This window comes from Spea bombifrons, chromosome 5 (genome assembly GCF_027358695.1).
Source record: "Spea bombifrons isolate aSpeBom1 chromosome 5, aSpeBom1.2.pri, whole genome shotgun sequence".
In the NCBI taxonomy this organism is placed as follows: domain Eukaryota; kingdom Metazoa; phylum Chordata; class Amphibia; order Anura; family Pelobatidae; genus Spea; species Spea bombifrons.
In genome coordinates this window covers 34,886,493-34,900,884 of record NC_071091.1, presented here as the reverse complement: position 1 = coordinate 34,900,884, position 14,392 = coordinate 34,886,493, and the positions used below count along the sequence as shown (strand labels likewise).

The 14,392-nt window shown below is 39.7% G+C and overlaps 1 protein-coding gene across 2 annotated transcripts in view; it reads right to left on the bottom strand.

Moving 5' to 3' along the window:
- Positions 1-1,988: 1,988 nt before the first annotated feature.
- Positions 1,989-14,392, bottom strand: part of CUL1 (cullin 1) — a 39,464-nt gene continuing 27,060 nt past the window's right edge. For both annotated transcript variants that reach the window (XM_053467009.1, XM_053467010.1), the window contains exons 8-22: positions 12,654-12,816; positions 12,017-12,147; positions 11,207-11,314; positions 11,019-11,125; positions 10,853-10,901; positions 9,103-9,234; positions 8,202-8,319; positions 7,402-7,478; positions 6,063-6,194; positions 5,801-5,893; positions 5,637-5,684; positions 3,941-4,023; positions 3,439-3,544; positions 3,215-3,328; positions 1,989-2,657 (exon numbers count right to left, since the gene is read on the bottom strand). In XM_053467009.1, the coding sequence (XP_053322984.1) occupies positions 2,577-2,657; positions 3,215-3,328; positions 3,439-3,544; positions 3,941-4,023; positions 5,637-5,684; positions 5,801-5,893; positions 6,063-6,194; positions 7,402-7,478; positions 8,202-8,319; positions 9,103-9,234; positions 10,853-10,901; positions 11,019-11,125; positions 11,207-11,314; positions 12,017-12,147; positions 12,654-12,816 (1,542 nt within the window). In that variant the 3' untranslated portion in view covers positions 1,989-2,576. The remainder of the gene's footprint in view (positions 2,658-3,214; positions 3,329-3,438; positions 3,545-3,940; positions 4,024-5,636; positions 5,685-5,800; positions 5,894-6,062; positions 6,195-7,401; positions 7,479-8,201; positions 8,320-9,102; positions 9,235-10,852; positions 10,902-11,018; positions 11,126-11,206; positions 11,315-12,016; positions 12,148-12,653; positions 12,817-14,392) is intronic.

Here is a 14,392-nt window from a genome sequence, read left to right as displayed (position 1 = left end):
GTAAATGCATGGAGGGATTCGGCAGACCCCCCCATCCCCCATCTGAATGTCAGCTCTAGTTTGGTTGAACCCCTGTGCACATGCGTGGAAAGTGCCGCCATTGATTTCAATGGTGTTTTTCTGACACTGGGTGCTTGAAAGAAAGAAATGTAGGGGGAGGGCAGCTGCTGCAGCAAGTCTGCAACTTCTAGGTCAGGTAAGAGCTTTAATTCTTCCAAAACTACATCATTATGCATTTTTCTATAGTGGGGGTGTCAACGACATTAGACTGGCCCTTTAAGTAAAAGTTATCCATGCGTCGAAAAAGAATCTGTAACATGGCCCAACCACTTCTCTTTTTGCTACTAATGTCACAAACCACGCAACCCAGCATCCTAATTACCTCTAAGGCTTTAAAAATAACACCAAATATCTTAGCATTCTCTTTAATCATTTTTTTGTAATTTCAAGGAGAGATTCATCTGAATTCCCCCAGCTCCTTAGTTTGGAGAAGTATTTCACTGGTGTGAAATCCAGACCATGAATGGGGGGGGGGATTCGCTGCAGGTTTACATGTTTTAACATACTTTTAATGTGTATTCTGTGTTTGCGGGGCTGCATGGGGCAGTAAACATGTTTCTTTAAAACATGTTTTTAGGTGGAAGCAGAATGTTTACTGGACCAACACGATGTTAGGTAGGTATGTTTCAACCTGGTTGTTAGGTATTCTTTTTAACCCCTTCACGACAAAGCCCATACATGTAAAGGCTCACAATGCATTTTCATTACTGGGTTTAAGGACAACCTGTTATTCTATGAGATTAACCCTTTAAGGACAATACTTTCAATCAACCCAGCATTCTCATTATTAGCACAACAATGGAATATTTCTGCTTTCAACAATTCTACTGGTTGCTACCTCACATTTTACATGAAAATCACATGCAATCGCCGCTTTTAATAGAGATAAAGTATGATTCCCGAAGACATTCCCCTCAAGCTTTCTAAATTTTAACTTATTTTTGTTTCAATGGGGCCTCTTAATTTGTTCCCTCTGCACTGCTCGCTTTATTCTGTGCCTGACAGCTTCAGGCATCACAAAAGGGGTGTTTGCTGGAAGGTCCGTTTGATTGAAAGGTGTTTGGGGGGATGATATAGGTTGGTCAGACTGCTGAGGAAGGCACCGGTCCTTAAAAAGTACATTATGGAACTAGAAAGTGCAAAGGACGGCTACAAAATTAATAAGGAAGATACTAGTTAAGTTAAAAATATATACGCTGGAAAATGGCATCTTAGAGGGGATATGGTAACATTATATAAATATATGGAGGGCCAATAGAAAGAGCTCTTCAGTGACCTGTTCATTAACAGAAATATACAAAGAACCAGAGGTCACCCCATGAGACAGGAAGGAATTTGTTACAGTAAGGGCAATAAGGTATGGAATTCACTGCCAAGGGAGGTGGTGTTATCAAATACATTAGATGGCCTTCAAAATGGGTCTGGATATTTTTTGTAGAAAGGCATGACCTACAGGGCTATAAATAGAAATAATATTTTAGAGCTTCTTGATCCAAGGAGAAATCCGATTGCCTTTTGGAGTCAAGAAGCAATTTTTCTCTACGGTGGCAGAATTCAAAGTAGCTTAATTAGGGTATTTGTGCCTTCTTTTGGTTCAAGAGTAGAAAGGTTAGGTTGAAGGGTTGAACTTGATGGACTTTTTCAACTGTATGTTCTATGTTTTTGTAAGTATGATGTAATGCACAGAGGGTGGCTTTGGGAGAATTAAAGGACTGTTTTCTAAGCAACTTTAGTATCTCATACCCTTTAGTGACAGATCATTGAGGACAAAATAAAATGACAGATCTCTTTATTCCTCTTTATGTGATGCAGCACTTATTTGGTTATATTTTATGAGGTGTATGCTCACAATTAATATATCCAATTTGGATCACAGTCAAATCCTGTAATGCTAAATACAGAGTTGGATTGTTCAAGATATCACAAAGTTTTTGTAATTGGAACTTTTTATTTACATTTAGGAAGGAAAAAAATAACACAAAAAAACCAAAGCAATTTGTACAGAAATTGTTTGATTTTCTTTTTCTGTTTTTATTTTCCACACATAAAAAAAAAAGAAACACACTATACAAATGGGGTTTTCGTAGCAGATTACATTAGGTCCATTCAAACTCTCAGTGGGCTCCGCCAATATATATATAGGGACTGTCTTTACCAACACTGGTTGCCCGTACAGCCAAAATCTATTGATTTAAAAGAAGGGAGGTGGTGGCATGCAAACATCTGTTCAGGCCGGGTACAAGCTCTCCCTCTGTTCTTAATTTAAAGGGCACTGGTGTCCATATTTACATGCTTGAAATGTTCGCAGTCCTGAGCGATACAGATGTAAGTTCTGAGGCTGGCTTCTTGGAGTCCTGTTCCGGTTGTTAAAAAGAGTAGGGACCACGTGGCAGCAGATTGGCTCCTATGAAGTTCAGTTCTTCTCCAGTCTTTCCACCACATAAAATGTTACTATCTGCCGAGGGTCACACAAATTAAGTTTTACCAACTGCTAAATATATGTATAAAAATGTTATTTAAGCCAGGTAACTGTAGGTGTCCTTTTCTCCATCCACACGTTCCAAGTACTCTTTCTCTATTAGAATGTCAATACATTTCTGTAAAGGCAAGAAGGAGAAAAACAAAAGATTGAGGAACATGAAAACTTTCAGCTCTGGGCATCGGGGATTCATGGTTTCAAAAAGCCCTGTATTTACTAAAGGAACATTCTTTCATTGGCAACAATGTAGATCAGTGAAGCTCAAAGGGATTTGACAAAGTACGAGAGGGAAGTATATTTAAAAAATGGGAGAATTAGGACAGCAAGTCACAGTCTAAAACTAGAGGAGCAAAGACTTGCAATACAAGGAGGTTTTACTTTACAGGAAAGTGGTAAATATGTGGAACGGCCATCCAGTAGAAGTGTTTGAAGTTAATCTAGTTAGGGAATAAGGCTGACATCAATATAAGATTTAATATAATCGAGTATAACAAGAGAAAGCATAAGTCAACATTACAAGCATGACAATTTTATTAAACATTAAAAAAAAACAAAAACGGTTATCAACCCACATAGCAGCAAGAACATAAAAATAACATACGAGCAAGCGGTAACAGCTAGGATAACCATTTTCTTCCAACCAGGGCAACAGAGCTACATTTTATTTGTCCTTACCTTAATAACCGGCACACGTGGCTTGAATCTTGAAGACAGCTGAGTCAAGACTTCTCCCAGAAGCTGCTGGTGTTTCAAGACCTTCCTCATTTTCATAATCCTTACAATAGCAGCCTAAGATAAAAAAAAAAAAAATCATCTGATACAAGAGTGCACCATTTTCCATCCTGCAAGTCTCCATGTAGGAGAGAATAAAGTCAGCGGAGTGAGACAAGTGCTGATACCTGGATAAGCAATTTCCGATCTTCCTCAATGTTTTTGTGCGTTGTCTCCTGTTCCTGTTTCTGCTCTGTCTTCATAGGCACGTTGATGTTCACTCTTAACTTCTTACTGCCAAGCAATAAGAAAGGGGACCATTTGAATTTTTTTTAAAAATAAATAAAAAACAAAACTTTTTTTTTTTAACCATTCTTATTGGTTTATACACTTGATTCAAATTCCGTTACCACTACAAGGAGTTTACACATTACACAGAATCATGTAAAATAACAGGGAAGCAGGTAGGAAGAATAGCTTGATTAAAAAAAAAAAATAAAGATATTTAAATCTCTTTAGCCAAGCATTATGGCATGTTTCTCCTAGCTCAGTAAAATAAAGTAAGTGTAGTTTTATCAGCACCTCTGCGCTCTTACTATGTTTTATGCAGGGCCAATGATTTGCTATACTGCTAAGGAAGTCAGAAGTAATAAGAGATACTGCTCTGTTGGTGCAAAAGGTATAACATACTTTTTATAGCCAAGGAATAGCTTTATTAAGGTGTCCGGCTTCAGCTCTACGTCGTCTACGTTTGCATTTTCATCTTCTAAAACCTGGTGTTTAAAAAGAACGTTTGTTATTACACTTTGTAATGCAAAATAAAGTATACTGTAAGACATGGAGAAATGCAATTTCATGCTTTATAGTAGGGCTGCAAGTAACGATTATTTTCATAATTGATTAGTTGGCCGATTTTTTTTTTATCCGATTTATCGAAAAAATAATGTACATTTTTCATTTATTTAAAATAATTTAATAAAGTAACGTAGGATGTTAAAAACAAACAGAATAAATTTTTTTTCATAAAAATGCATTTCTTGTTTTTATTTCCCAACCAGTTTTGCACATTTGAGCCTAGGCTTGCCACACTGCCTCCCAGATATGCCTTATATACCCTATATGCCTTATACCCCCAGATATGTCACTCCGTCCTCCCAAGGTATGCCGTATACACCCCTGATATGCCACAGTGCCCTCATAGATTTGCAGACTCGTTCAGACACAATACTTTTATAAATAAATACAGGGTTAATCTTCACTGCCCCCAGGATTTAGATTCCCCTCAGTTTGCCGCCCTTTACCTCTAACTGCACCTTAAATTAACCTTAAATTAACCCTCAGTCCTCATCATTAAATTAACCCTGAAGAGAAGACCCCATCAACAACTGCCCCTAAATTAATCCTGAAGACCCCCATCAACCACAACTGCCCCTAAATTACCCCTAAAGACCCCATCAACTACAACTGCCCCTAAATTAACCCTAAAGACCCCAACCACAACTGCCCCTAAATTAACACTAAAGACCCCATCAACCACAACTGCCACTAAAATAACCCTAAAGACCCCATCAACCACAACTGCCGCTAACTTTCAGCAGCCCAAATATTAATTTTATACTCACCAGTTAGATTTCTTGAGCCATGTGGATGCTATAGGAAATGGGTGGGGCCAATCAGCACTTTGGCCACACCCCTTTCTTTATCCCTCCCTGCAGTCAGGGGAAGGGCCAATCAGCACTTTGGCCACACCCCTTTCTTTCTCCCTATGCCTCCTTGCAGCCAATCGGCAGTGACTGTAGGGAGGAACTGTAAGTAGGAACTGCTGCTGTGAGTCGCACTTAAACGGATTATGAAACGAGGTGTATTTTTCAGAGCATTTGCTCTGAAAAAACCCTCATTTTATAATCGATAAAAATCGATTCAACTAATCGATACTAGTTGTTAGTTGTTGCAGTCCTACTTTATAGGAGATACCCAACATTGGTCTTTAAAGTGGCATCCGGCATTTTTCTATAAAACATTTTGCTAAACTCTTTTAATGCACCTTTTATACATTTCCATTTTGAGAGGTCAGTGCTGCTGTTCCGCACAAGATGACCGAGCTGATAGTTGTTCAAGGAGACTGGATCAGTCAAACAATCCATGTATGAGGGGGTCCTCCATTAACAAGGCCAGTTGGGGGGGGTTATTATTTAGCAGCTTATACAACTGTCAAGCTAGTAACCAATGGCCTCCCAAAAAGATCTTTGCACATATTGTCCCCACTCCGTATTATGCAGGGGAAGTGGGGATTCACTGAGGATTAGTTTGTCCCAAAACAAGTAAAGCAATATTATTAAGGTATCCAGTACCAATGGAGGTGCTTCAGTGGCTTAATACAACTCACCAATAATTTTGATTTCAGCAGTATTTGAAGAACTTGCACCAGGATGTCCTGTCACAACAAAAACACACATTATGAGGTTGGGCACAACACACAGCTGTGCCAACACACAGCGACAGACGCATATACGGAAATAGTAAAAGGTTTCACCAAACTACTAAGCGTACCATTTTTATCTGAGTGCTGTCTGTGAGTTGCTGCACTGTGTAGGCATCTTCTGTGTTATACTGTAGCAGGATTGCCATCTGGAACGTGGAAGCCTGGAACATCAAAATATGGAACATTAATAATAATGCAACATATAGTTTACTATATGTAGAAAGGATTCATCATTAGCTATCTTGATTAAAGGCGATAACCACACTTTATAGTTAAAACTCAATGACTCCAACTGAAATAATATGGATTTCTTACAAACCCCTCACTCACCTGCAAGGTGTATCTATTTTTGAAGCAATTAGTCACCAGCTCCCCCTTAGATAACTGATATAACCAAGTCAGTTTCCTTCCGCTGTGCCGGCTGGCATAAAAAGCTGTAAACCTCTGGTAGCTGCGTTCCAGCTGTACAAAAAGAAAGAAGGAATCAGAGTTCCTAAACGCTAAGGAGGATCTTAAGAGTACAAAGGGGTTAAAAAAACCCTCCACTTCTTGAACATAAAATACAGTTTTCTGCACAGTAATGTAAGCTAGCTGCTCCAATAAATCTGTGGGCTGCCGGCTGCCATTGTTGTCACCCCTGATATTTTGGGTGACTGAGAAGATTCTTTAGACCATAGACTTTCATTGGTCAGAAGGTCCAGCAGGGTGATTAAGACCGAGCCACTGTATTGTTTATCTAAGAGACTAGGCCAGGGGTGTCCAACCTGCGGCCCTCCAGCTGCTGCAGGACTACATCTCCCATAATGCTCTTTCAGCTAAGTGGCTGGCTGAGGAGTATGGGAGATGTAGTCCTGCAGCAGCTGGAGGGCCGCAGGTTGGACGCCCCTGGACTAGGCAAAGCTAAGAGAGCCAAGACACGTACAAATGTCTATGCAGGTTCCTGAAAACATTATGCAAAAACTTCAACAGCATATTTTTGGAAAATAATTTAATGCTAGTACAAACAAAATAGCGGGAGTTCCCAATTAGCATTTAACCGTCACCAGTCTGCTTAACAGAAAGACGATGCTAAAAATGTAAATACAACACGCTCTTTCAAATAAAAGGAAATATTAACCGGTCTGGCTTTTAAAGACACGTGTAAACCACATCTTCAGCAACCCATGTATGAAATGTAATGCGTGCGGAGAAAAAATGTTCAATTTTCAGTTAGTAAGTAAAGTAAATTAAGCTCACAGCAACAGAGCCCGTTTTAAAAATAGCTATTTGTTTGAAGGTACAAAACATTAAAACAAAACGGTTCCGTACATAAAATATTCAGTGTTGCTTTTAGGAAGGACTCTAGAAACGGACGTTGTGATAAAAAAGGGTTTAAATTAGGGCAGGACACATTTTGTTAGAGGAGTGCGTAAAAGCTTCTAATTAATCCTTTACAACAGACCGCGAGTCAGTCTCAGTCACACCATTCAACAGCTGGAGAACTGCATGCATCAAACAATGTAAAACAAACCGTCTATTGCTTATTAAGTACAACTAGTTTGGGGAGTTCTGAAGTTATCAAACAGGTTATGAAACTAATAAATGAATATGGGGGTACTGAGAATCATTAGCAATATAATGAAAGCATAACAAGCAGATGCAGAAAGAAGAGGAAAAAAGAGGAGCATACCTCGGATGGTAACGCAAATGTGCAAAACTGCTGAAAGGGCCATGATCCAGAGCTGAGAACCTGAATGCTGAAATCCACTACAAAGAGAGAGAAAAAAATACACAAATAAGGGAGGTAGCTATAAAATAAAAAAAAATTAAAAAAAAAGATTGGGATCGCCAATTATTTCTAATTTAGCATTTAATTAGAACGTGGAAATTGGCAATGTGGATGATGGACACCTCAATATCACCTAAACGTCATTGAGAACATATGACTGGATAGTTTGTAGAACCTGCGGCATTATCTCAGAAGGATTAAGGAAAGAGTCTGCACGAGCTGCAGGAATACAGCATAAAGCCCACAACACGTAGGGTGGAAACTAGGTCGACACGCCAATACACTTTTGAGTCCTCTAAGAAAACAGCCATTGTAATGATGGAGACGTGGACTGCTCCAATAGTGCCACCTGAGTAACGTCGGAAAGATTTGCCCTTACACAGACAACACTTTCTTATGAAAAGTCACTGGAAGCCCCAGACAATAGTGTCCAGCACTACATCACAATAATAGTAATTGTAAAATAGTACAATTAGTACAATAGTAAAATGAATACATACAGGGAAAGCTAGCATGACTGATTTTTTATTTCTATTAATGCATATCGGATTTGGGACATATTTGTGTACCTTTGAGACCGTAGGCAGGCAAGACGTGCACAATAGTCCGATGCAAACTCTTAAAATGGCCACAAAACCAATTATATCTGTATAGGTGCCATCTCACGCAAAAACAGTTACACGGAGTTCACATATACTTACGGTCGAGCGGCTCGGAATTGGTGAGGTGCCTTTTAAACTGCTCATTTAGGTCCTTGCTCACGCCTATGTCTTGGAACATCCTCTGCAGTTTTGAGGTATACTCAAAGCCACACGCTTGCTGCAATACAATATAGACCATGAAGGGCAGCGCAAGACAGGGTTTGACAACGCTAGATGAAACAATCAGCACTATGTCTCCCAGTTTCTCCAATTGTTCCGTTTCCTTCCCAAATATATTCTACTAAAAGGCGAGCACCAAGACAAAAATTAATTAAAAAATTGGGGAAAAAACCCCAGCACAATTAGAATTGAATTCTGCTACAGGATGCATAAAAATTCGTCCCAGAGAGAATATTATTATGTTATTACACAAATAAACGTATTTTTGATACCTAATAAGTCTTTAAAAATATAAAAAAAAATAACACGTTACTTTCGTTCCCAGAGCTTGCATATTTATACCATGAGGTTACGCAGAATACCGACTGTTGTACAGCAGGACCCTTGAACTAATCACATAAATGAGACCTGAAACTTATTTTTTGGGACTACTAAAAGTTGTATTTATGTAATAAAACAATATTCTTTCTGGGGCTTTATCACTTTCATTTAGTTTTACTATTATTAGTAGTAACCCTTAGGTTTTGTACTACTATTGAGATTGGCCACCTTTTAGTTATTTTTTTCCAAAAAGGAAGAAAAATCGCAAGTGTGGAAAGTGTAGGATATGGGCTGCCAAGGAGGTTTTCTGTTACTGTAATCCGTGTTATATTCTTCATGCAAAATAAGCAATTCCAGGAGGTGTAATTAAAGCTGGTACATCCTAAAAGCCTTCAGATCACTAAAATTGACATTGAAACCGCGAAGAACACAGGTATTAATATGGCCCAGGAATTATTACCTTGAGTTTGGATATCATGCTGGCCTCTGCATCATCGCTTGCACTGTTCTGGTGAACAAGGCGCTTGGCAAGCATCTTTGCATAGAATTTCTGAAACACATCTTTGTCTTCTATGTACTTAAAAACCACCATCTGGGGAAGAACGTTGCTATTAATGTCTACATATGCAAGAAAACACGGGAGAAGTGTATATACTGAAATGGTATGCCGAGTCTGTTACTCTTAGCCATGTAGCCAAATCAGCTCTCCTACAGGTTGTACCTACTCTGTGTTAATATATAAAAGTCATTTAATTTTTTTTATAAACAAACTTTTTTTTTTTTTTATATCTGCAATGGGTGGAAGTGCCCTGTGTATGCCATTTCACATCTTTTCTACAAAAAAGAAGAATATGTTTTACTCCTACTATGCTAATCAGAAGACAATGTTCAGGGAACAATGTTAAAAAAAAAAAAACCTGGAGATTCTAAATGTGATTAAGTTTGCTTTATTACTGCTGTAAATAAAGAATAAACTAAATGATCTATATTTGTATGTACATTAGTGTAGGTATATCTAGTCTCTAATGAGTTAGAGCTGTTAAAGCAGGGGTCAAAAATTTGGTTTGGATCTAGGTGCCAGGCAAAAAAAAAATTGCAGCTATTTTTATTTTCTTCCCCAGTCATGTTCTTATTTTTATATTAACCAACCTGGCGCCTGGGTTTTGCCAAGCCTTGCCATACACTTACATTTACACAGTCACTACACAGTAAAAGACACGCTAACATCTCATCGTATCTCATCAAATACTAACACTCTTCAGTAACGCACGCTAACATTTTACACTCATGTACACACATTCTAACACCATACACACATTCTAACACTATATGCTAACATACACACTCATGCTAATGCCATACTGTAACAAACACCATACACACTAGCACCGCACTCATACAAATACACACACATGCACTAACACTATACATATAAAAAATAACACACTAACACTGGACACATACACTGACTCTGGCACTACAATACAGTAGACACACTGACTCCAGCGCTATAAACATAACACATTGAATGACACTATAGTATACACAAACTCTCATACACTACTCCCCCTCTCACCTGCCAAGCTACTGCCTATGTTCTGCCATTGCAAATCGAGCACACTATGCCTTCCTGCTGATGCGCAGTGAAGCAAATCATAAAAGGTACCCAACCAAGGTCACGTAGCGTGCATTATGTGACCCCACTGGGTGCTTCACGGCACCCACTACATTAAATTCACTATGGCAGCCCTGCAAAACCCTGGTCGCTAAGAGGTGGTTTCTGACCACCTGGCCCGGTGTTTGTAAAGCACCGTGTTTAAATGTTTTTGCTGGAGGGTTTATCGCCTTTACTTCAGTATACATTTTAAATGTCCAACCCCAGTGAGCTTCTGCTGCGAGAAAAGCTTGTCTGGCCCTGTGTAATGTAATATATAGATAAATCAGTAAGCTTTATTTAATGTCTCTTTAGACTTTGAAATATGTAGGTCTTTTGCTTATTTACTCCCACTGTTGAGAAGCTAAAAAGGACACAAACATCTCTTCTTCGTTTCCACTTCAATTTATTGGTTCCACCCACTGCCACAACTGACTGCTAGGAACACTCTCAGAAATGTATGTTTTTGCTCTAAATCTTATACGTAAAGGAATAAAAGGGTCAGAAAAAAAATTCTGTACACAGGTTTAAAATCTTTGTGATTATTGATCCTTACCACTTGATTTAGTGTATCTTCCAGCTCTGCCTCTTCTGGATTCTTTGAACTAGGACAAAAAGAGCAGAAAGCAAACTAAAAATGTGTTGTCTGTACAGTTGCAGCAGGCGAGATGCCCAAGGGATGCAAGGGCACTTCTGGGTGTCTAAAACGTAACCATGCTCACCTCTTCTTCAGCAAAGAGTCACAATACCGGGCAAGCAGCTCAGGAGACTTGCTGGAAGATTGCGCCATCTTTGTCACAGCATTGTTATTTATAAACCGTCCACAAGCCTGACAGCAGAAGAAGGTAATTTACTAAAAGTTCTACATACCACGTGCTGGTCATTCATTAACATTTCTACCGCAACTCACCTTATCTAGTGCAGCCACAAAGCCAGCATCATTGTTGAATGCCGACATAACTAGTGCATTATATTTTTTGTGGACATCCAGAACGGTCTGTACATACATTTTGGGATCCTGGGGGGAAAAAATGGAAAACGCGCATTAGAAACTGGTTATACAGCATCATCTTGATGAAAACACGCTACTATCATTTCAGTTCATTAATACTTGTATTATGATGAACAAAGAGGAGGAGGAAATTTGTGAGCAATGTTAACTTGTGACACTATGCCCAATGGCACAAAAAAGTGCTTGCGGGGTATAGCAGGTAGTTAATTTTAACATTTCCATCCTAGCCAACGAGGGTTGCCATAAACCATGGGTATCCAAGTGCTTTATTGGTGGGTGTTGCTTTTGGCTCATGGGCATTCTTGCTCGTTTCATAAATGCCATAGTTTTGCAATAGTTTTGGTCTGTAATGAACAGACTATTGCCACAATAAATCAAGTTTCATCCTAACTCAGACACTTAGAAAAACAATTCTCTGTACCTGCCATAATGATATAATACAGTGCAACACAACAACGGCTGAACAGCTTGTTTACAATGGCAATGTCGGAGGACCATGCTATGTCAAGGACTGGGACGCATAACTTTAGTCCTCCATCTTTGCCTGAAAACAAGTAGTTACTTCGTTAAGGTGGGATATATAAAAATTGTGGCCTGAGGTCTTCAGTTGTACAGCCCTGGTCAAGAGTGCTCTTATGGGTCACATCATAGTCTTAATTAATTGTTAAACAAGAACATGAGATTCCAGTTCTGTGAAAGGTGGCCTACATTTTGTGCCGCTTCTCCACACTTTTCTATAGCGGCAAGTCCTTGATTGTGGATATGTGTTTCCAAAAGCTTTTTCAATTCCCCTAGGCCATCTTGAATTCGAGATACAAGATTGTACATCCGCCCCAGATCTGCAAAAAGAAGCATCTTTCCAGTAAGCCAAAAAAAAATACATGATAGCCATTTCAACTATACGGATGAAAATCCATTAACTTCGGTAAGAGCCGACACATGGCAAGGGGTTTCGCGGATCAAAAGCCTAACAGATACAAACTGACAAACTAACGGAAGGTCACCAGTTATACATGTGTATACAGGTTCCTTGGTGTCTTTAGGGGTGGGTGCTATACCCGATACGCGCTATTTATTGAACTTCTTTGTCTATGTTGGTTGTCTTGATAAAAGTCTCTGGTTGAGACTGAAACTATATTTTTTTTTTTGATAATTTTTGATAAAATTATTTTCTTGGACTGATTTAAAGATATATATATACACACTGAATGAAGAATTTCCCATATGATCAATTAGTGTAGGTGTAAGAGAAATACACTGGTGAAAATTAAGTCAATACAAGCTGATGCTCCTTTCTACATATAATCATATAAGCCGGTTTCGTGTTACTCAAAAACCATTTTACCTTCATTTTTGTCAGCGTCTAGCAAGTTCTGAAACTCTGTGTGGAAGATCTCTAAATGTTTTTCAATTAGCACTTGTTCACATTTCCGTGCCAGCTCGTCTTGGGTGCTTTCATGAAGGTAAACCTGTACTCTACGCTGCTCCTCTAAAAGCCGTGCTTCTGCCTAAAGCGTCATGGGAAGAAAGGAAGAAAAAAAAAACATGAAGAAGTCACCTCATTGTATTGGTGAGTACTGAGCGTTCTTCCTATTGCACACAGAGCATGTAACAGATTTCTTAACCTCTTCGCGAGGCTCTAAATGACAGACAACGTAATAGTACTCCCTATGGTTTTCACACCGCCAGAGATGTTTCTGCGGCGGTATACGGGAGACTAGGCTGTCATTCGACACCCTGGGGACTCCCGTCAGCAAGACCCAAGATTGTCAGCTTCTGGCAGGCCAATCTGGTGTAACTGTGCACGAGCACCGTTTACACTGGTATAATGGAAAATGTCAGCTTTGTCAGTCTTGACACCGCCTGGAAGCAATATTAAATGTAAAAAGGTTCAAACCCTCCAGAAATGTCCGATGAGCTACCTCTCATAATCATAACATATTAAACAAAATGCAAAAATAGGTGCCCAAACACCCCATGCCCCTTCCACTACAAATACACCTAACATTTTAAAAATAACCTTTTTTGCAAACGTGTGTTCCCTATTTGTTTACATACTAAATGGCAGACTGTACAAAAAAAAGTGGTAGAAGCAGAAAGCCCCATCTGTCATTATATATATATACGTATTTGCTCGATTATAAGACGAGGTTTCTTTCACTCTGAAAAATACCCCTCGTCTTATAAATCGGGGTCGTCTTATAATCAGACCTCAAAGTCTGACTATGAGACGACTAAGATCCAGATCCCCCGCAGCTGCAGGGGATCTGGATCCTCCTGTCTCAACCCCCACCCGCCTCCGCCCCGACTTACCGGTACTTCAGAGTCCCCGGTGTGCAGCTGGGGCAGCGTGTAGATGTCTACGCGATTCGCGTAGACAACTTCCGCCGCACTGGCACGGGGAACTCTGATCTCTGACAGCCGGGGAATGTCTGCGCAACGCACGCAGACAACCCCCGCTGCTAGCCACGCCTCCTTCCGGCTGCAGCGTGAGTCCACACGGTGCCCCAGCTACATGACAGGAGACTCGGAAGTACCGGTAAGTGGGGCGGGGGGGGAGTGTTAAATGGGGGGCATAAGGCATTTCTGGAGGCAGGGTGCTCTGTGAAATGCCTTTTAACCCCCTTAATGCGACTCTGCCTCCAGAAATGCCTTTTTAACCCTCTATATGCCACTCTGCCTCCTGAAACGCCTTAAACCTCCCTATATGCCACTCTTCCCCATAATATGCCTTTTAACCCTCTAAGTGCCAGAGTGGCATATAGGTTTAAAAGGCATATCATGGGGCACAGTGGCATATAGGGTTAAAAGGCATATCATGGGGCACAGTGGCATTTAGAGGGTTAAATGGCATATCATGGGCCACAGTGGCATATAGGGGGTATAAGGCATTTCAGGGGCAGATGTGCATAACTGGGGGGCAGGTTGGAAAATAGATGGAAATAAAACCAAAATATTTTTCTCAATCATAGCTTTTATTAAAAAAATAGTTTAAATGAATTAACATTTACTGGTAAAACTTTTTTCCTATAGGGTCGTCTTATATTCAGACTTTTTCTTTTTTTTCCTAAATTAATATTAAGA